Raw genomic sequence first — 22,044 nt, 5'->3', positions numbered from 1 at the left:
GCCGCCGCGCCCCAGGCCGCGGCCCGCGCCGCCGGGACTGCAGCCCCCGGCACGCCGCGACAGCCAGGACTGCCGCTCCCGGCATGCCCTGCTGCAACCGGGGCGCGGGGGCTCCGCGCAGCGCATGGCGCGGCCGGGCAGTGCGTCTCCGCGCGGAGCACGCCCGGAAGCGCAGTCCGCCGCCCGCCGGGGTGCCCGCCAGTGCCTCTGCCGGCCCGCCCGCCCCGGCGGTGCCCGGGGGAGCGGCGGGGGGGGGCGCGCATCGCCCACGTGGGACGGAGAGCCGCGCGGCGATTGGCTGTCGTCGGGAGAAGGGGCGTGCCCGCGGGGAGCGCTTCCGGTGTCCCTCGGTTCGGCAGCTTGTTTGGATGCTGCCGTCACATCATGGCGACGCGCGGAGCGGAGGCAGCGCGCGGCGGAGGCAGCAGCAGCGGCGGCGCGGCGGGACGCAGCCGGCGCCAGAGCCAGAACGGCGAGGCGGCGGCACCGAGCGGCAGCCCGGAGGTGAGGCAGCGCGCGGTCGGGCCCGGGGGCAGGGCGCTCCCCTTCCCCGCCCTGCCGGCGTGCGGCGCCTCGTTCCCCGCCTCCCCCGTCCCCATGCGGCCTCCGCGCCCCGCGGCTGGCCGGCCGGCCCGGGCGCTCGGGGCCGGGGCAAGCGCTGCCCCCGCCGCCTCCCCGTCGCTTTCGGCAGCCTGCGCGGGGCGGGCCGGGCTCCGCTCCGCTCCCCGCGGCACCGGACCCGTCGCTGCAGCCGCGAGTGCCTGTCGGGAGGCTCCCGGCGTCGCCCCCGGGAGCGGTACCCGCCTCGTGGGGGCTGGCGGTTCCCCCCCCTCCCCCCCTCCCGCTGAGGGGCGGGCCGTGCCTCGCGCGCGCGGCGGGCCGCTGGGGGCGGCGGCACGTGGCGAGGGGCGAGCGCCCGCCGCGCGGTCCGGGGCCCTGGCGCCTCCGCGGGGGCCGTGCCTGTCCCCGTCCCCCCCCGGCGCGGGGCCCGGCGCCCTTGGGCGGCCCCGGCGCGCCTGGCAGGAGCGGCGGCGCTGCCCGGCTGCCTGCGGGGCGGCGGGAGCGCGGCCGTACCCCGCAGGGTCGGTGCAGGTGGCCTGGCCTCTCCTTTCCCTTCCTCTGCCGAAGCGATACCGCAGCCGCCGGTGGCCTCGGTGACTTTACAATAATCTCGGGCCGCGTGGCCGTGTAGGAAAAGGCCGAACCGTGTGTACTTGGGCACCGAGCAGCAGAGACTTCAAACGTGCCGTTAATTCAGCTACAGTATGTATTGTCACCTGCACGGTGCTGTGTGTGACACAGCTGCCGTGGGGAGCTCGTGGGCTGCTTTGGTATCTCATCCTGTCACCTTACATAAATTCAAGTGGCTTTTTGGTGATAACTTTTTCGTGTGGTACACAGGGTAAAATAATTCCAGAAAAAGTAACTTTGTGATGGTCGTTGTTTAGTTTGAGTGTTGGAGAGAGATTTTTGAAGCTATGGAGCTAGTTTCCCTCAATGAAAAAAAATATCTCTTCTGCTGCATGTTTTCTGAAGTTTTTTGTTAGGAAGTGGCCTGTAAGTAACTTCAGGGTCTGCTATAAAAGCAGATGATGGTGTGGGTAAAAAACAATAAAACAATCCTGAACACACACACACACTCCCAAAACTGACACCCCGCCGCCCCCCCCCCCCCCCCCCCCCGAAAAACCACTATCTCCATATTATTTCATATACCCACAGTCAAATGGAATTTAATTTTTTTAAAAAAGTGAAATGAGGCAGGGAGTATCAGGCAAATTTTACTTTGAACTTTTTTTGTGAATTAAAAATCCTTCAGCAGTTTTGCAGTTTTCCCTCCCCCTGCCTTCACGCACAGGAGCTTCTTTATTTTTAGGTTTCGTGTGACCTGTTTGCATTGGGAATTCAGAACTTGTCTACCCTGCTTTTTCCAGAAATGTACAGTGGATGACTAGAAGACTATTAGCTTTATAGTAAAGAGGAAGTGAAACTTCATTGGCGGAAGTGATTCGCGCTATATTAAATGTTTTCTTAATTAGCACCTGTCTCAGATGGTTGAATTTAAAAAGGACTGCTGAAATGTGCAGCACTTTGCCCTGCATGTAAGTGCACTGAAAGTTTCCATTTAAGCTTTGGGTTCCTCCAGTGAAATTTTTTCTAGAATTACAGGAAGTGTTTTTAATGCCTTAAACTAAAGCAGGGAAGAGATGCTTATAATCTTTTCTCAGAGCGCAGAGAAGAAAAATGATAAAAACCCAACCTCTTAGGTTTTCTTTAATTTACCTCAAACACAACATATATAAAAAAGGATTTTAAAAAGCAGGAATGTCTTGTGTTGTGAGGCCACTGAAAGAGAGAGACACGGGAAAGGGTAACAGAAAAAAGTAAGGACCATAAGAGGGGTCATGTGAGAATGTAAGTGTCTGAACCACTATTAAAAGACCACATCTTGAATGTAAGGTCAGCAGTATTAATAGTGGAATTCTATGTGGACTCTGTATTGACTTTTATAAAGAGAAAATACAAATTTCTGAAGTAGATCTGTCTTAATTGTCCTGCTGTGTTGGGACTTCTAATTTGCAATGCTTTGAAACTAGTGAGCAGCAATACTCTAGATGCCTCAGTCCAGTATTTTGAAAGTACATAAATGAACGCATAGAACACAATTTTTAGTGTAATGACAGAACAGGGTGAAATGTTTGTTTGAATGACTGTCCGTTCTCACAGCTAAGATCTTAGTTCAGTGGGGAAGCCACCTCAGAGGCCATGAGGTTTTCAGAAAGGTATAATTAGACTGTGTGATCATTCAGGTCAGTGAGCACAGTATAGAGAGGTATTGCATGGAGAAATAACCTTAATAAGCTAGTCTTGTGGTCACAAGCACCTGCATTACTGTGTCTAGGCCAGTGGATGAAGGTACACCTGCTATGAAATTCAAACCCAATTTTTGTGCCATCCCAGAATGTTAGTTTTTATGGAGAAGTCATGAATAAAATTACTACTGAGAATGACTGATTTTTCTGCATAATGCAATTATGTTAGATGAAGTTTTGAGTATCTGCACTGAGGAAAGGTACATTATACACATTTTCAAAGGATGTTTTCCAGTGTTAGCTGGTAAAAACAAATTGTGGGTTGCAGGAAGCCTAAAATTTATTACAAATCTTAAACATTTATGACATACCTTTTGCCATAGTATTTTTTTAATGTGATTGGTCGGGAAAAGGCTTTTATGTCCAGTTGCACGTGCAGTAAGTTTGAAAATGGTAGTCATCTGAATGATGTCATTCAAATGGTGTTTTCTGGAGCCTGATGCTGAGCAAATGATTATGTATTTGCTCATATATTTAGGTTATCTTACAGTTGTGAAAATCTGTTTTCTGTACGTGTGTTTGTTTTAAGGCTTCTAGGATATTTTTTGAAAGTATTAGCAATTCCGAAGACTAAGGTTGTAAGTCTTTTCACAGTATAGGCCAGCTTGCTACTGTGGGAAATGTAGTAGATGTTTTGATAGATTAATGACAGTGCCTTTTTTTAGGGTAATTTGCCAACATATAGCAGAAAAAGTATGTTGGTGTAGCTACTAATTATGATTTCTTTTAATAAGAGGTACAGAGAGGTGTTCTCAGGTGTTTTAGGGAAAGATTGAATATGTGTATGCACAAGAGTGTAAAATACAGGTACTTCAGTACACATGGTATCAATGTTAAGTGCGGTATATTTTAGGTAGCGCTGCATGTTACAGACTTTCATAGGTACTGGAACAAAAAAGTGTTCACAATACATTTTGACATGGTAGAATAAGTTCTGCATAGGTATGTGTTTTGTCCTTATGTGCAGCACGTTACTGAAGCATACTGGCATACTGTTTGAAGTAAAGTTGGCTCTGGCTCTTGTCATCATAGCCAGTTTTGTAAATGGGATACATGTCCAGTGCTCTTTTAGGTATGAAATAAGAGTTTTCCTGGTGTGCACCATTTTTGATCAAGGTACAAGTTGAGAGAACAGAGCAGAAGACTGAATGAAAACCTCGGGTTGAGCAGGACCGATGTTACCTGCAGTTTTCCAGCAGGCATCCTCAAATTGTTTGGCCTGTACTCTGTCTTGAGTAGCTTGCAGATTATATGCTTATTCAGAAATGTCAGCATCTTGTAATAGCCAGTTTCACAGCTAGGTAGGTGGCAAGTATTACATTTTTTAATGGTAGAGTTTTGAGTAGTAATTTTGTGATCTTAAGAAGTCGCACATTATCCGTGCAACATATGCAGTATACTGTCTTTGTCTCTCACTGAAAATCTTTCTAGGTATGTAGCAGTCTAATTCTGGTCCATCCAATAATAAGCCGTTCATCATTAAAGCTGGTTAGAAGCTGGAGGTTTGAAACTAGCTGGAAGCTGAGAGAGCGTGGTAGCAGCTAGAAAAGGTAGCGGTGATTGCAGTAGAAGGTCTTTTTGGTGGGGTGGTTTTGTTTTTACTCAGTCAGTACTGAATCAGCGCTATTATACAATGTGCTGTTGGAAGTGCTGTGTTCTGGCTGGAATGTTAAACGGAGAAGTTCACTAGTCTGATGAGCACGGATTTGAAAAGATAGAGGTAATAGCTGGGTTCTGACTTGTCTTAGTAAGGGGGAGGCAGGGGGGCAGTTTCAGTGAAACTAATATGATCTGGTACGTAACATTCTCAGTGTGATGTTTATGATTGCTATACTCCAACTTGAAGCTTGATACAGATCAAATCTGAAACTATCTGTAGCTGAAGTGTTTTAAGAATAACGCGGAGTGTAAGAAGGCTGTTTAGATGTTTGGTTGTGTTTTTAATATCTCAAATGACAGCTAATATAGAAAATTGTGTTAGTCATAATCAGGAAGTCATCTAGCTATTAGTGTTTGTGGCCCCTGTCAGGCAATAGCAGACATCTCTGTTTAGAAAGTGTTTGGTTTTAATTTTAATCTAGGTTAAATACATTAGACTTTTAATATGTTGTGCCACTACTGTCAGTTTTGCTAGAACATACAGACTAACTTGACAGAACTTAACTAGATTTTTTTGCTTATTGTTTGTATGTTACCAGGTTGTTCTAGCTGCTTAGATCACTAAGAACCACTTATTTAAATATGGTATTCTTTGGCCCGTGGTCACCATTTTTTTTTTTTTTTAATTCTATTTAAGCAAAGAAAATTGGGTATTATTACAATAACTGTCTACTGCTGTGCTGAGCTTTGGTTTGGTGGGGAGCATGCTTGCTTGTCAGTAAGCTTGGATTTGTTCCGTGTTCACTGGAAAACAAAAGAAGGTTGACAAGTTCTGCGTGTTTTTCACCATTGCTGTTACCTTCAAATATATTTGAGATGTACAGGACACTTGTACCCAAACCTTTTTCCTCAATTCAGTATTCTCTGGTAGGTTATTTCTACCTTCTCTGTTAAGACTTAAGAGAATGAGTCTGAAGTTGTGGGGTTTTTGACAAAGGATAGAGAATACTCAGTTGAGAAATCATTATTGTCAGTAAAGAATTGGACTGACACCTAATATGACTTTTACAAAAGCCTCTGCTGAATTAATGAGGTGGTGGTATTCACTCTGTGAAACTTCCAGATGCTTTGGAATATGCATGCGAATTGCCAACTCTGAATTGACAGCTGTTTAGGTTACTGTGGTGGCTTGTTAGTAGAGGTGGGCATTTCACAAGTTACTGGTCAGTCACATGTATGACTCTGCCACTAGCTGTTCTTCCCCCCCCCCCCAAAATGGCAGAATTTTCTGACATGACAACCAGTGTAAATTTCTGGATTGTATAAATTTGAAGCAGTGCTTGTCATGAATGTTGTCTTGCTGGTGGTGTTCCAGTATCTCAGTGTTAACTATAGACCTGTGGTTGAGGATAAGGTATTTTTTTAGTTGCTTATGCTCTGGCTGTGATTAGATTTTTTTTTTTTTTTTTTTTTTTTTTTAGTGACTCTCGTGCTTTGGCTTCTTTCCAACCATCATGCTAGCACTTCTGCTTGGCAGGATTGCCTGTTGTGCAGTGAACTGGATTGAGGTACTGATCTGGCTATAAATTGTGTTAGAACAAGTTGCATGAAATGTTGCTGCTAGTGCAACAAAGGTGGGCATGAAAAAGCAGAATGAAACGCTAGCAGGAGAGCTGTTTGGGCAGTGCTGCTCTTCAGTGTCTAACCACAGCCAGTCAGGCCTTCTCAGCTGCTTGTCGGAGTTCCTGGCAATTCTGTGCTCTGCTTTCAAAAGGAAAATTTAGGAGTCTGTTTATGGATTTCAAAAGGTCTGGAAATACCATGCCAAACCAGAAACTTGGACTTTCTGAGCAGACTTTTCCTACCTTTTGCCAGGCTTCTTAGGCATATTATCTTAATCAGAACTTCACATTCTACGCGATGGAAAAACTGCAGGTTTCAGCTGTTGTGTTGATAGTGCAGTTCTACTCTGGTATGTGTTCAGATACTTCTGATCTTTCCTGTCTTGTCGATGTAACGTGACACAGTATCATCAGTTTCTGTATGAATCGTGGTTTTTAGAGATCTGTGTCTTGTTTTCCATCATTGGTACCTAGAAAAGGGTTAAGTTAGCTCTGCTGCTTACACATCTCTTCTTTTTCTACGAAGCATTTTGTTTGTTAGCTGACCCTAAACTCAGAGGGGTAAACCTTTCCCATCCTAATGGAAGCCTCACAGTTTTAAGACAATCTAAGAAAAAAATATGCTTTTTACAGTCTGTAAAGTCAACTATTAAATATTGGGGTTGGTTGTTTCTTACAGCAATTCTATTGCTGCATTACCTTTGCAGGCATTTATTGTGCATGTTGCCGGATGTGATAGAAGAGTGATAAAATGGCAGTGCGTTTATATTTGTCCATAAATAGTGTGCATCTTTTCCACACTTGTAAAGAGTAGTGCAAAGTGAGTCTTCCTTGATAAGTCAAAGTCACTCCTTAATGTCTATACATACTACGTGCAGTTCAAAAGCTTACTGTCCTTCATGACAGGTATTGTATGAATCTCATCTTCTCAAAAATGAATCTGCCTTGAGATGAGGTGTAAAGCAAGGGACTTGCTCTAAGTATAGATAACTACTAAGCTGTTACATGTTTTTGACAATATTAATACATATTTGCTGAATGTTTTTTAAATAACTCTTCCAAGCATCCTGAATGGATAGGGAGTTGAAATATCTCACGTATATTATTAGTATTGGCTAAGTTTCTTTGATGTTGGCTAATTCCTTTTGAAAAGGAAAATGGTCCATCAGTGCAGAGTATAAAACCCAGTGCAAACTCCTTAGCACATTTTTAATACTAAAATGTAAGATAATCTGAAATTAATTTGTGCTTAAACAGTAAATTCTGCATATAAACAAGCCCGCTTTTTATAGTTTCTATATTTTATATCCTAAATCTAAGAAAATTTACTTGCAGTTCACTGAAAATAAAACAATGAGAACAAACACTTGGGCAGTAAAGTGAGTTCAGCTCTGCTTATCATACTTTTTAACTCGTAGTTAAAAGTACAGGTTGTACAGCAGGATTGCAAATGGACAGTAGAAAAATACCAAATCACCTCCAAGTATTGTCCTGATTCCCAGCCTCCATAGTGTAACAAAACAAAAAAAACATCCAGCAAAACACCCTTGAAGTTCCCATCAGCCTTAAATGTTTCTAGAAATTGAAAATGTTGTTCTGGTGATTGAGAGAGGAGTCTGGTAGCTGCTTAATAAGCTGTAGGGTGGTATCATCAGATGTTCTGCTCCAAAACTGACATACTGCTGTGGTGTTAAAACAGCTGGCGATGTGTAACTTTTTGGTTAAATGATTAAATGTCTTGGGGTTTAAGAAATCTGTTGAGAAAGTTCTGTGTAATTGAGCAGCAATAATGTATTGTTAAAAATCATAGGTAGTAGGACTCTAAATCTGAAGCCAGTTAATACTCACTTTTTGATTTCATAGATAGGAAATTTAACTTTTCAAAAACAGATATACTCCTGGTCCTGTTGATCATTCTTGTTTATAGCAACAGATTTTCTCCAGTCATGAGCCAACAACCTTACTTGATGTTCTGATTAACATACATAGGATGAGAGTTTAAACTACTTCATAGACACGATGGATTTCTGTGGATTTCTTGAAACTTCCCTTTAGAAGGGAGTAGACTTCCCCCCATTTCTTGCAGTATGTCTTTTGACTGACTTTAAAACTGGTATCTTCCAGTTTTCTGAAACAGATACGTAATACAGTCAGTTTTAATAATGGTGTCCTCCTGTCTTGATTTCTGAACCTTATTTTTCAGATAACAGTACATAAAGCTAGTCAAACTGCTGCTGAGTTTTAGATTTAGTATACTTGGTGTCGATTTCTGAGACCTATGAGGGGGAAGTGTTTTCATTTAAGATTGTATGCTTTAACAGCTGAGACGATAACCAGTTACTTTTGCAGCTGGAGAGTAGCTTCCATGTGAGCTTTTAATTTCTAGAGTATAAACTTTTTTGCAATGACAAGGTATCAAAGTTGTTTCATATTAGAGTAATTGATATTTTGGGCTGTTGTGTGCTGTTTTCTTCATGACTCTTTAGGCTATTCTGTGTATAGTTATTTACATACCTGTCAACAGTGAATATCAACTGGAATAATGGTGGAATTTTACTCTTGTTAGTCCATGCAAAAGAAAAGTGGAAGCTTTCCTTTTGAATATAGTTGCTTGACTATTTACTTTTACTCAACTACTTTTCCTTCTGAAGTTGGCTGGTGGTGCGATGGAAGAAGCTTGGTCTCAGGATATGGGAACGAATAACCGGGATCAGCTGGTGAACAGCAAGTGCAGTGAATTGTCTGATACAGCGTTGCAGCATGCGCAGTCCAACTGTTACAGCCTGGAAAGCATGGGCACACTGGAAGAAGCTGAGTATATCACAAAGAACAGAAAGCACCCAGGGTCCACGTGCTGCTCTCGAGAGTCTTGTGAGGAGACTCCTGGGAGAGAAGAAGTGCGTACTGATCCACCTGATGGCCAACAAGATCCAGAGACTGAAAAACACAAAGAGAAAACTTTGGGTATGTTCTTTTCAGCATTTTGGTTTGTAAATGGCTGTAATATTTTTGTAAAATAGCTATGCAATTTGCTCTGTTTCAAGTTTACTCTGTAGCCAAAACTTGTCATCTTTAACAGGATACTCTGAGAAAATGTGCACTTCTGCTTAGGAAAAGACAGTTCTTAATGCATATGTAAGAATCCTTCAGCTGGTAATGCTTTTTTTTACAGGAACCTTAACAATAATAATAGTAATAATATGGAAATTACTAATCAGCTCTTTAACTTTCCAGTTGTTGGATTAACTTTTAATTTTGGGATTGTGGTGTTCAATGCTACCAAAGCACTGTTCATATTTAAACTCCAAAGGCTTATTAAAAACACCTGTGTGAATATCCTTTATTAGCAAAACTTAACCTTTTAAATGTCACTTTTTCAGATTTCTTTTTAGCTGTGCTATTATAAATTATAAAACAAAAGTATTTTTGTGGCTTTAAGATTAAAGTAACTTCTGCTGTTCAAGTTGTGTAATAGCACATAGGCAAGACAAATTTATTCTTACTGTGATTACTTCCCATTTGTCATCCGTTAGGATTATGCAGCTATCAAACCAGAGAACAATTTAACTCACGCTAATTTCTCATGGATCTATATTTTACTCCTAAAGACAGGCAGATTTTTCTGGTACGGGTTTTTTTTCCCCTCAATATGGTTGTCTTTCATCCACATCATAGGAAAAGAAGTGCTATTATTAATGCAAGCCTTGAACACACTTTCTACTCCAGAGGAAAAACTGGCAGCTTTGTGCAAGAAATATGCTGATCTGGTAAGTATTTCCTAAGATAGCAGGAGTTATTCATGTAATTAATATTAACTGTGGAATGCAAGAACTTTTAATACAGGAAAGTTAATGATTTTGAATATTTCAGTGTTGGTAGGAGATAAAAAAAAAAAGGAAAGAAAAACCAACCCAAAACAGTCAGGCTTATTGGCTTATTATGAGTATTGCCTCAACCAAACTTTCATGTACTCATTTCACTTCTACATGACTGCCTAAATCCAAAGAAAAAATAGGTTATGATAACTTGGTGTTGAAGCCTAACACTAGGATTAACAGAAAAGCTAAGAGTTTCTTTTGGGAGTAACTATTTTCTTAGGTTTTGTCTGTTGATAATGCTCTTGTGCTAGCATTTTATAATTTATACCTTTGAGGATAGGGGGAAGGAACATACTGTGATACAGAGATTTGGAAAGAGAAAAGTTGTTATACATAAATTGGTAGGGGAAGTTCGAAAGATCTTGGTTTAATTTTGCTTTCTGATCATGGTATGGAAAGAAAAGTATGTGTTTCTTCAGTAACAAAACCCCCAAAATGTTAGCAGTAATTGATCATAAAGTGCATTCCCACCCCAAGCTGGAGAAATGGTAACTTATTCTCTAAAGAAATTCATTGCAAAATCAGGGTGGAGAGGGAAGTCTCCTAAGTTCACTTCTGAAAGTGTTCCTGGAGATGACCGACTTGTTCATCTTGAGGCAGATACAGACAAGAATGGAAAGAATGGAAATAGCTGTGCGTATATGTTTTACCACCATATTTGTAGTTAGAAATATGAATGCAAAACTGAAGAGGTGACTGAATAGCTTGACAAAAGCGTAAGATTTTCCTTCTGTAGATGTCAAGTGTATTATATATGAAAATGTTTCTGAAAAATGGCTACACAACATGGCATAACTCTTCTGAAATTTTTTTTTTCCTTTGAGATTGTTATTGTCTCCAGAGCTTTGAAGATGAGCTAGCAGGTAGTCGTTATACTCAGAGGCCATACTAATTACTTTAAGAACAGACTTAGTTTAGTTCTCTTTAGGAAATCCTGAGTCCTCCTTGGAGGTCTCTGTTATGTTTTTGCTTTGTTTTCCTTGCTCGTTCACATGAGAGAACCTCCTTCAAAACCAGCAGCTTCTCTAAGAAGTCACTTTCATTTAAATGAGAAACAATTAATACTTCCATAGTGCAACTCAAGGGTGGGAAACCCAAGTGAAAATAAGCTTTGATATTGTGAGAGAAAAATGCAGTAAATGAGTTAGTTCTTATGAACAATTGCTTGTGCATGTGGTGCCTTTTCTGTTTGACCAGACAGCTCCCATGTCAGATCACAGTGGTGATGGTGGCCTGCACAAGGAGTTAGGTTGGCATGAATTCCTCACTTGTGCAGAAAGAAGACAGTCTGCACCATCTTCACTTTGAGTTTTCTTGTTGAAGGAAAGATCTCAAAACAATTAGGGAACAGCTAGACCAAATCGATGTATTTTGCTTCAAGAAGCTTGGCAATCGGGAGAGATACGTTCACGTTATGTTTTTTTCCCCTCCCAGGAGAGGACCCATAGTCTGTAGGTGAAGTAAGCATTCACAGTCCGTTGTTGGTCACCATCCTAGAAAACCAGTTGCTTTCGCCATGATACTCAGAACTGCTGGAAAGTTGGGTGGGAGCTCATCCAGGTGTAACAGTAGCTCTGATTTTAACTGAATGAGTTTTACAAATACTTTATTCCCCTTAAAAAGTTTAGGTTGGATCTGGTTGTGTTCCTTTTCAGATGCATTCTTTTCTTCATGGTAGTGGTGGTGAACCACTGGCATAGGTGTCAGCTTTAATGCCAGCAGAGGTTTGAACTGTTTATGACAGTGCACCTACAATGCTTTTTTTCTTTTTTTAAAGATTCATCATCTTTAAAGCTCACTGTCAGGTTTTTCAGTGGTGTCTCATGAAAAGGACTGTACAATAAAGGTAGGAATGCCTTTCTCCTGGCAAAAGATCTTCCACAATTTTTTTTTTTTCCTCCTAATTTGGAATCTATCAGGAGATCGATTTGTGATGCAGGAAGGTTTGCATCCTTGGTGATGTGTCTCATGCTGGCATACTTTTAAAGGCCTGAAGTTTCATAGGTATGCAAACAGCACAGCCAATTGAAGTGTTTTTTCTGGCCACCCAAGAAAAGGGCTTTTTGTGTTTGGATATCAGAATATTCCCTTAACGTTCCTTTTCTCTAAACTAGGTTAAATATACTGTTCAGATTAAATTTACTGTTGTCATGGAGGTCCTTTATTCTTTCTTCTGTGCTTCAGAATTATTTTGAGCTCTTTCAGAAAACCAACATTGTAGTCTTCTGTCATGGTGATGTTCCTCACTGCCAGCCACCTTTTTCTGTGGTGTCCTGAGGCTGAGGAACTATCTAATAAGGAGCAGTGTTAAGCTTAACATTGTTATCTTCTTTACAATAGAACAAACTCTAAATATTATGGTTTCTCAGGGAGCCCAAAAATCATGTGTAACGGAACTTATGCTAACTACATATGAATGCAAGAAACTTCTATTCACTGTGTATTCATAGAGTAGATTTTGAAGTCAGCACTGTATACAAAGTTTAATGCTGTTATCTACCATCTAAACAGCCTAAAGGAAATAGAACAAAAATTTTGCTTCAAATGGTTGAGACTACAGATCTCTTAAGTCGTCAAAGTCTGGGCTGTGCAGCTTTAATAGTATTTGACTGGATTTGTCAGGGCTGCTAGTTGTATCTGTTCCTTTCTGAACTACCTTAGCATTTTACAAACTTGTATTAATTACTGCTTGGTAGGAGCTCCTGCTGGAAGAAAGAACTCTGTACACAGTCCTGTGGGTTTTTCTTCTTGATAGTAAAACCAAGACCTGTTGGATAAACAGCTGTATGTACCTTACACATAAGAGTGGAAGAAGTTGTGACTTGTTGAAAAGCCAGTCTCAGCTGGCTTTTGATTGTTTCTGCTGCATCCTCCTTTCTCAGGACTAGTCCTACCCCTGTAGCTGATTGCAAGCTGATAGCCTGGGGTCAACAGGTCCATGGTCCCTGTTCCTCAAAGACAAATGATTTTTTAAAGTTGGAATTTGTATATTTTCACATTCTGTCCTTACACATTTACAATTGTCTGTAGGATGGTGAGAGTTTCTTTTTATGATGAACTTGGGGGGGGGGCTTAATGAAATTGACTTTCTTACTCTCATCTGAAGTGTTTAAAAGTTTGTTCAGTCTGCTCATTTAGATGCATGAAGATACCTTCACATATGTTTATTTAATAAAATACACTCTCTAATGTTAGTTGGAGGAGAGCCGGAATGTTCAAAAGCAAATGAAGATACTGCAGAAGAAGCAAGCACAAGTTGTGAAGGAGAAAGTCCACTTGCAGAGTGAGCATAGCAAGGCCATTCTGGCACGTAGCAAACTGGAATCTCTCTGTCGGGAGCTTCAGCGTCATAACAAGACTTTGAAGGTTAGTTTATTTACATAAATTACAGTACAAGTGGTGGTGGAAATTTTACTTCTTGATTACCGCTTAAAATAAAGACTGATAAAATTACTTACTGCTTTGCCCATGCCCTGTACCTGCAGAATGTGAGTGGTATGTGGTGTAAGTGCACCTGATTTTAAGGTAAAGAATATGGGGCTAGTTCAACTTGCTGATTTTTTTTTTTTTGCTGCTCAAACTGCTTCATATTACTTGCAGTCTGTGATCTTGCCATATTTGTTTCAGGGAGCAATGCTGATGACTGCTGGAAAAAATAGCACAAATGAAATAACAGCAGCATGAAATGGCAGGGTATCAAAAAAGGCTTAACACTGTTGGAATATAATGGATGGGAGTGAAATGGAAGAGAGCCAAGAGATTCTTATCTATGATCACTGTAGGAAATCTCATTATAGTATCAATGCTGTTTTTAACATCTGGGTAATTCTTAGGCTTGCAAATACAAAGTATTCATGTAGCATCTTACAATACCAGACTTTGAGAAATGTTGGTAGTGGTAAGGACAAGATTCTCTAAAAGGATTGAAATTTCTGGATTCTTTGTTCCGTGCACTTCATATGGGTAGTCAGCATAGCATATTATGATTCTGACTTATATTAGCTCTAGCACTTTAGAACTTCAAACCGTACAGAAGTGAATTATTACCATTGTTTCTGACTCAAAAATATAAAAAAGTGCATGGTTTGGCTTGAATACATTAATATTCTCTCATAAAAGGAAGAAAACATGCAGCAAGCTCGTGAAGAAGAAGAAAGACGGAAAGAAGCAACTGCACACTTCCAGATTACACTGAATGAAATTCAGTCTCAACTGGAACAGCATGATATACATAATGCCAAGCTCCGTCAGGAAAATATTGAACTGGGGGAAAAACTGAAGAAACTCATTGAGCAGTATGCATTGCGAGAAGAGGTGCTTGCATTATGCTTCTAATGGAATTCTATTTGTTCCTTGACTGTAAGGATCAGATAATTATTTAAGGGGGAGAAAAAACCCTAATAATTTACTGCCAACATACTTTTTTAAAAAAATTATTCTTTTTATTTCACTACTGTGAAAAATCAAGTAGCTGTTTGGCTCACTATCTGCCTTTCCTGTCTAGTTTTGCATATCTAAATGCAAGATGCATTGAAAAACTCTTTCCTAGTGAAAGCAGCTGAATAGAAATAAGTTGTCCAGAAACTGTGAAATCTCTGTGTTAGAGGCATTCAGAACTCAGCTGGGCAAGGTGTGAGCAGCCGGATCAGACATTGAAGTTGATGCTGGTTTGATGGTATAATTCATATTTGAAGTTTTTCTAGATTATAATTTCACATTACAGTGGGAGGGGGGGATACACAAGGTAGTCTGTCTTGATTGTTTTGGTTCTTTAAGGTTGGGGGTGTTTAGGAAGCTCCTTTGTTTATGTAGCTGCTCTGCTGGCATAAATCAAAGCTTACTATCATGCTTCAAGAATATATTTGGACTGGTGTCATGTGTTACAGGGCTAACTGAACTAGCTTCAGTTGGCACCAGTACATGAGTTAGCCAGTCTAAGCTACTGTAGTGGAAAACAGCCAGTTCTCCTTGTCAGAGAGAACTGAGCTTCAAGTTCTACAGCTAAGATTAGTTTTCTAGTTCTTAGTTGACACAGGTCTGGAATATAGTTTCTCAGCTGTTGGGGTTTTGTTGTTGTTGTGTTTGGGTTTGGTAGGTTTCTTGTTTTGTAGGGATTTTTTTCAAATCTGGATCAACCAGAAAACACTCTGTAGACTAGTTCCCTACTTCTTGAATCATGGAGTATCTGTATCTTCCATGAAATAATTTGAGGAGGAGAAAAGGTAGGAAGCTGCCTTGTGCTGCCTCACAGATGGAAGTAAGACTGCAAAATTCAACGATCTGTGGAATTTCATCAGTTAAACTAGTATTGCAAACTTTGCTCATTTTGAACTTTTTAAATTACGAGGGCTAGAGCTTTTAGAAGTAACAAGCACAATAAAGATTAGAGGTAAAAAACACCAGCCAAGAAAGGATGTAGACTACTTGTTAGAGGATTTTTGAAATAAATGTCTGGTGTGAAGTGACTGACGGTATTGTATTGATTTAATAAAATATGCATCTAGCTTCTGTGAAAGACAAAAAAAAGTGTAGTTACAATGTATGGGGATAAAGGGAGAAAAAAAATGCATGTAAAACAGTCTTGCCACTTTTGCATGAAACTTCTAAACAATATGCATCTCCCCATACATGTACACTTACCTTAATTAACCACTGGTCTGTTTATATTTGACTAATATGATTTTCTTCCTTTAGCATATTGATAAAGTGTTTAAACATAAGGAACTGCAGCAGCAACTTGTGGATGCCAAACTTCAGCAAACTACCCAACTTATTAAAGAAGCAGAGGAAAAACATCAGCGAGAAAGGGAGTTTGTAAGTGAATTCTATGTATGTTAAGAGAAAGTAAAAAAAAAAAAACAAAAAACAAAAAAAAACAAAAAAAACCCAACCAAACACCAAAACGACAAACCATGTTTTTCATGATTTAAAGCAAATGCAACAAATTGAGGGGACTGGTTTCTGAAAGTTAGAATCAATATCCACAGTGAGGCTGAGATTTTAAGTTTTGTGTATGTATGATGCCTACAGTATCGATGTCTGTATTTATGGGCAACTAATGTACTGTTTGCATTTTTTCAGCAAATCTGCTGGATATCATTTAGATTTTTCTTAGACTGGGTAATGTCTTGAGCTGAAACATCAAAGGTACTTTCTTGCGGTCAGGAGTTTTAACTTCTGGTTTTATGCTGTAAGAAATAACAAATGCAGAATAAAGCATGTGCTCTTTTGAACTGCCTGACCCCAAAACTATGCCTGATATTTTATTTGTATGTTGATAATCAGCAATTTAGTTGCAGTCTTCTAAGAAGCCTGCTTCCATTTAAAAAAAAGAGTACTTGGGTGAGGTGTTTTTTTGTTTGGTTTTTTTTTTATGCTCCTTATGTATCTGTAACTCCTAGGGAAAAGACTTGTTTGTCCTGTACAATCTCAAAACGATCATCTATTATTCAATTGTTCTGTATTTTTAAAATGTGATTTTGGAGTCATAGGCTAATGAGAATATCTTCAAAGTGAACCTACAAAATTGTGTCAAGTTGAAGCAAAATTGATTTGAACTACTCTGTAAAGGTAATATTAGTGTTTGGAGAGATGGGAGGTGCAAAATAAATTAGGTTGCAAAACAGTTATAAATTACATATGGTTCATTAATGATCTACTTAAACATTTAGCAGTTCAAACTTGTTACAGAAATAGAACCATTTGCTCGTGTCATGCTACCAGTTAGAGAAATGTCTCAATAGAAATTTCTGCATGTTGGCACGTGCTTTAGACTGTATATGTGAACGTATAAACGTATAAAAATCCTGTGTGAAAAATCATGGTTGAATGGCCCTTGGGTGATGTTAGTGTGTGTTCATTTTTATCATAGATCAAGATAAGCCATTCTTAGGAGTGCTTTCTTAATTGTGTTTTTTTGCATTGTTTTTTAGCTGCTAAAAGAAGCTACTGAGTCCAGACACAAATGCGAACAGATGAAGCAACAGGAAGCTCAGCTGAAGCAGCAGGTATCTTTGTTTTAATGGAGTGGTCTTCGATAACAGTTGTTCCGAAAAGGGAATGCAAAGAGATTTGTGATTTTAGCGAATCTAATGCAACATACAAAGAATCTACATGTTATCATTCATCAGATGCAATACGCTACTTGTGAAAAGTACTTCATATATTTTAGACTGTCTTAAATGTAATTTCCAGTAGGGAAATGTGACATAAATCATAAAGACTTGATGTTTTGTACTCGCTGTAATACATCTGGAGAGTACTGTTACTGGAAGGTGCTAAACGTTGAATTGCTGGAGTTAGTATTCTTTTAATAGTGTTAGTATTACAAATACTAGGATATGTGAAAGCTCAAGAATCTATTTGTTGTGGCTACTTTACTATTCCTTGGCTTCTCTGAAACTGTTGTTCTCTCTTCAAAAGGTATTTGTATCGGGGGGTGGGGGTTATAGCTGTTCAGGACCAGAGAGGCCTTTGTGACTATGAAGAGTTGGGTGGGGATTTTTACCTAGGCAGGTTTTAGAATTTGTTCTACTATTTCAATCTCTTCCTGTTGTGACGCTGCTTGCTCCCAATTCTCCACGTTTATCCATGTGGTTATTCAGATTTAGTAACCTGAGCATGTCTGTCCACAACAAGCTGCTATATTCAAATTGTTTTCTTGCTGTAAATGCTACAGCAAAATCCTTTCTGAGAGTGGAGAGATGGTCTCCAGTTTTTGCGCTGTGGTTCTGGATCACCTGCAGTCATTGGCCACATGTGAGCTCAGCACATAAGGCAAAGGGAAATGGTAGGTTCAGCTATAAAATCATAGCATCTGAGAAGCAGTAGCTATTCCTTTTATTGTGTACATCTTATTGCTTCAGTTTTGTGAGGTTTTGTATTAAGTCTTCTTGCAAGCTCTGTTTCGTGCCTTTTTTCACATTTATTGTACCTAATTCTTTTCCAGGCTTTTCCAACAGTTGTATTTAAAGTGTATCTATAATGTGTAGTTAAATGTAATCATACACTCAGATCTTTATTGGACTTGAATTCATTAATATCCAGATTTTCCCAGATAGTTTTTTGCCGCGCTTAGTCTTCTATAATTTTTTTTCAAATTGGTTACCTTTATTTAAAATCCCACTGCCTTTTTGTTATGCTTTTTAATAATAACAATGTGTATAGTTTGTGGTTTCCTGGGGCTGACAGATTTTTTTTGTAGAATAAGATGCGTTAGAAAGTTCAGTCACAATAATGGCAAAGAGTCACGATGTGCTGTTGACAAGCTGGGCTAATTCCTGTTATGAAATTTCCTCTACTGCTAGTGCGAAATACAATATTCCTGAATTGTATTGTCCTGCAACCCCCAATGTAGAAATTGAAAGAACTGAGTACTTTTCAGTTGGAGTAAGAAGTTGCTAGTAAATAGTCATGTATCACACACTGATAGTGGAAGTTATTAAAATAAGAACAATAACCTTTTTAAAAAACTATGTTAGTTAACATATTTTGGAGCACCTTCTTGATGATTGACCTTGTGATGCAGGGCAAGATAATTTTCTGTCATCGAATGTTAATGCTCTTCACTTGTTAAAATGTAATGCTTTTTACTGTGAAATTAATTCCTTGTCAATATTCACTTTCCATGATTTTTGCTCATGGGGTAGACTTCATAGGTTGTGAATGTGTATTTTAATTTCTGGAGTCAATTGTGTATTTTGTCCCAGCCTTGGTTGTTCGCTTTGGCTGGTTAAGGTGAAAAGGTAGGTCTTCTCTACATTTAATTTCATTAAGTGTGCTGAATTTCCTGTATATGTCCATAGATAATTTTTTTTTTTCAGTGGGGAAGCAAAACTGAGATGATGATGAACTGTGGTGTCTTCCAACATTTTATTAAACATTGTATCCTTTTAACTTCAGAATATATTGCTGTTCTATAAACACAGAACTGCCCTTTATATGTAATTTGAAAGCATGTTTTCAGACAAGTTCTGCATGCTTCTTAAATGGGAATTGTAGGATAGTATAAAAAAAATGAAGTTAATCCTCCATTATTTTAATTTTGCCTTGTACCGTAATATTTTTGTATTTGTATATAGCTGTTCAGATTAATGTTCCCACCTCTTTTCCAACAGCTTTCTCTTTACATGGACAAGTTTGAAGAATTCCAGACCACCATGGCAAAAAGTAATGAACTCTTTACAACCTTCAGGCAAGAAATGGAGAAGGTACTTACAGGATTGCTTGGTTTTGTAGAAAGTAATATAAAAATGCATGCTGCTAGCAGAATGCATTTTAGATTTGATAACAGTGGTTGGCTTGTGAAAATACATGGGAGTATTTTGACATTTGATTTGGATCATGAGATACGGCATAAGAATTTGTCATATTATGGAAGAAACAATTTTTTCTGTTTTTTGACATAGTTGCATAGTATCTAAATCCTAATTTCAGTGTCTTATCAAAGGCATACAGTGCTTCTCAGTCTTTTTGGTTCTGCTTATGTTTCAAACTTGAGCTTTTTATTGATTTACTTGAAGGCTGCTAGTTATTTAAGAATCAGTCTTGTTTTCTTTGGATGCAGAATTTGTGTTTGTGGGTTTGATTTTTGCTAGAAGGACTCTTCCATGAAATAATTTGTTCAAACTGGACTTGGAAGGTAACACTAAGTCATCAAATCACTCGTGTAAACCTACCCACATTGCAACACAAGCCACCAAATTAACTCTTTAATTTATCTTTTGTAGATGACGAAGAAGATTAAGAAACTGGAAAAGGAAACTATAGTGTGGCGTACAAAATGGGAAAACAACAACAAGGCTCTTCTGCAAATGGCTGAAGAGGTAATTATCTTTTAAGCAGCAGTATGGCTAAACTAGAGTCTGTGTCCTGGAGAACTTCATAGAATTTTTCAGTTTTAGAGAACTGAAAATAATACACAGTAGCCTCTTCTTGGATGTTCTGTCTTATGTTTTCTGTTCTCCTTGGATAGGGAAAATAAAAAGCTACTATATAAATCTAAACGCATGACACAAAAACAAATTCAGCCTCATCTTTCTTTGCTTACTGTTTAATTGGTGGGATAACGTGTATGAAATCATACAAGCTGAATGCAATGACTGTATTTTAATATGCTGAGCAAAATTGAATCAGTGCTGCAATAGAAATCTGTCTTAAGTATATGAGACTGACATGAAGGCAATAACTCACGTGCGAGGGATCAGTTACCTTCCTGCACTGATGCAGCTTTTGAGGTCGTGAGGTGCCCTTACTGCGCTGCAGTCCCGCAAGAGAGGAGCTAAACCATTTTTCATACAGGCCATAGGCACGCGGTTCTGCCTACGCTGTCTAAGGTCTAGTTCAAGTGTATTAGGTGTGACCTTGTTAAACCGTGCTAGGTCATATAGGTTCTGCTATAGCACTGCTTATCTTTCGCTGTTCTTTTAAGGAGTTGGTTAGGACAGCCAAGGGTATGGCACCTTCTGACCTGGATTCTGCTGTGGGATTGCAGATTTCCCACTTCTCTGCCCTTCTGTCCCTAGTAGTTGCCATTATTTGGATGTAATTGACTGCTTTGTGGGACTTCATGTCAGCGTCCTTGCTGACACTCACGTAGAATTAGCATTACATAGTTATATAGTTTTCATTGCTTGTTTCTAAAGGTCTCTGTTGCCACTGCAGCTTCAACAAACCAACTGAAGTGTTGTGGTCAAGTGTTCTGAGGAAATTTGCTTTAGTGCAACTGGCATTTGACCTACTGGATCAATTAAGATTTAATATTCAGGATTAAATAGTGGTGATTCTTTCAATTTAAGAAAAAATATTAGTTGGATCACAGAGCTTTTATTTTCTTTTGTCCTTCAGAAAACAGTAAGAGATAAAGAATACAAGGGCTTTCAAATAAAACTGGAGCGTCTGGAGAAGCTATGCAGGGCTCTTCAGACAGAAAGAAATGAGCTGAATGAGAAGGTGGAAGTCCTTAAGGAGCAGGTTTCTCTCAGAGAAGCAGATGTGGATCTAGCTGTGCAGGTGTTGGAGTCCTGTACACTCAATTCCCATGAGGAGCTGGGAACTCCCACTGACACGGAACCAGGAATCCAACCTGATGTGGAATCGTGTGTGGCAGATAGCGGTGAAAAGACTGTCTCAACAAGTCCTGTTCCTGGCACTGAATCTGTAGACTAAAATGAAGTGTAAACACTGTATTGAGAGATATATTTTGTGTATAACTTTCTCTGTTGGTGGTAACTATTTGGTTTTGTGGTGAAAATTTTCTTACTTTTTCTACCATATCTGTATTTTCTTAGAACTACTGGACTTATGTGGTACAGGAAGCTGCATAGCAGCTTTAAATAGCTTAAACTATAAATTTTCCACAACTGTGTTGCACATCTGCCTCATTTTTTAAAAGAAAATATTTTTCCATAAAAGGATGCATGTGCGTTTCCTCCCCACAACACAAATCACTGTCATGGAAGACTGTGTACAGATACGACATTGTGCCGGGGAAAATAGTGACAGCAGGTCACTCGTTTGGTTTAAAGAACAGCATTCTGGTTTGGTTGATTTGCCACTCAGTATACTGAAGATTACCAATTTTCCCAGTAAATTTATCTACATAAGGGTGTCTATGTATGGCCAGTAAAAGATGTCAGTTTTCCCCTCTAGTTAATGTTTTCATACATATGAAAGAAAAAGTACAGATCCGGAATATAGTTAAGAGGTATGTTTAAAGGGGTTTATGTACTTTGTGGTATGAAGAAGCAGCTTTGAAATACATTAATTTGCAGCTGGTGAAACAGGGTGTACAACTTTTTTCAGACTTCTCAGGGTTGTGTTTTAAAGGTTAGTTTGGACTATTTGCCCTACCTGTGAACATGTTAAATATAAATGCGTGAGAAAATGTACAGCAATGTTAGAGTGGAGTTTTGCAGTTGTGTAGCCTATTGCACAGGTGTTGGTCATGTTCTTCCCTCTTAGCTGCAGTGTGTCCATCACATGGTTACCCTGACAAGAGAAAACCATTCCTGTCTCGGTGAATCCCTGGATTATCAGAAGGGCTGGGAAGAGACATTTTACTGCTGGAGGTAT

General features: G+C 39.7%; 1 protein-coding gene across 1 annotated transcript; it reads left to right on the top strand.

Moving 5' to 3' along the window:
* The first annotated feature begins 368 nt into the window (after positions 1-368).
* TXLNG (taxilin gamma) lies at positions 369-21,342 on the top strand. Its single transcript, XM_080377161.1, has 10 exons — positions 369-504; positions 8,746-9,058; positions 9,770-9,861; positions 13,168-13,338; positions 14,092-14,286; positions 15,667-15,786; positions 16,905-16,979; positions 19,089-19,181; positions 19,701-19,796; positions 20,818-21,342. The coding sequence occupies exons 1-10, from the start codon at positions 385-387 to the stop codon at positions 21,136-21,138; spliced, it is 1,596 nt and encodes a 531-aa protein (XP_080233287.1). The 5' UTR covers positions 369-384; the 3' UTR covers positions 21,139-21,342.
* The last annotated feature ends 702 nt before the right edge of the window (positions 21,343-22,044 follow it).

The sequence above is a fragment of the Falco punctatus genome (assembly GCF_963210335.1).
Source record: "Falco punctatus genome assembly, chromosome: 2".
Lineage (NCBI taxonomy): Eukaryota > Metazoa > Chordata > Aves > Falconiformes > Falconidae > Falco > Falco punctatus.
This window is presented reverse-complemented; position numbering and strand designations above follow the sequence as displayed.

Bases quoted from the DNA above. Each gene is read 5' to 3' on its own strand.
- TXLNG (XM_080377161.1), top strand. From the start codon at position 385: ATGGCGACGCGCGGAGCGGAGGCAGCGCGCGGCGGAGGCAGCAGCAGC. The intron at 505-8,745 runs GTGAGGCAGCGC...TTCCTTCTGAAG, and splicing joins CACCGAGCGGCAGCCCGGAG to TTGGCTGGTGGTGCGATGGA. The intron at 15,787-16,904 runs GTAAGTGAATTC...ATTGTTTTTTAG, and splicing joins ATCAGCGAGAAAGGGAGTTT to CTGCTAAAAGAAGCTACTGA.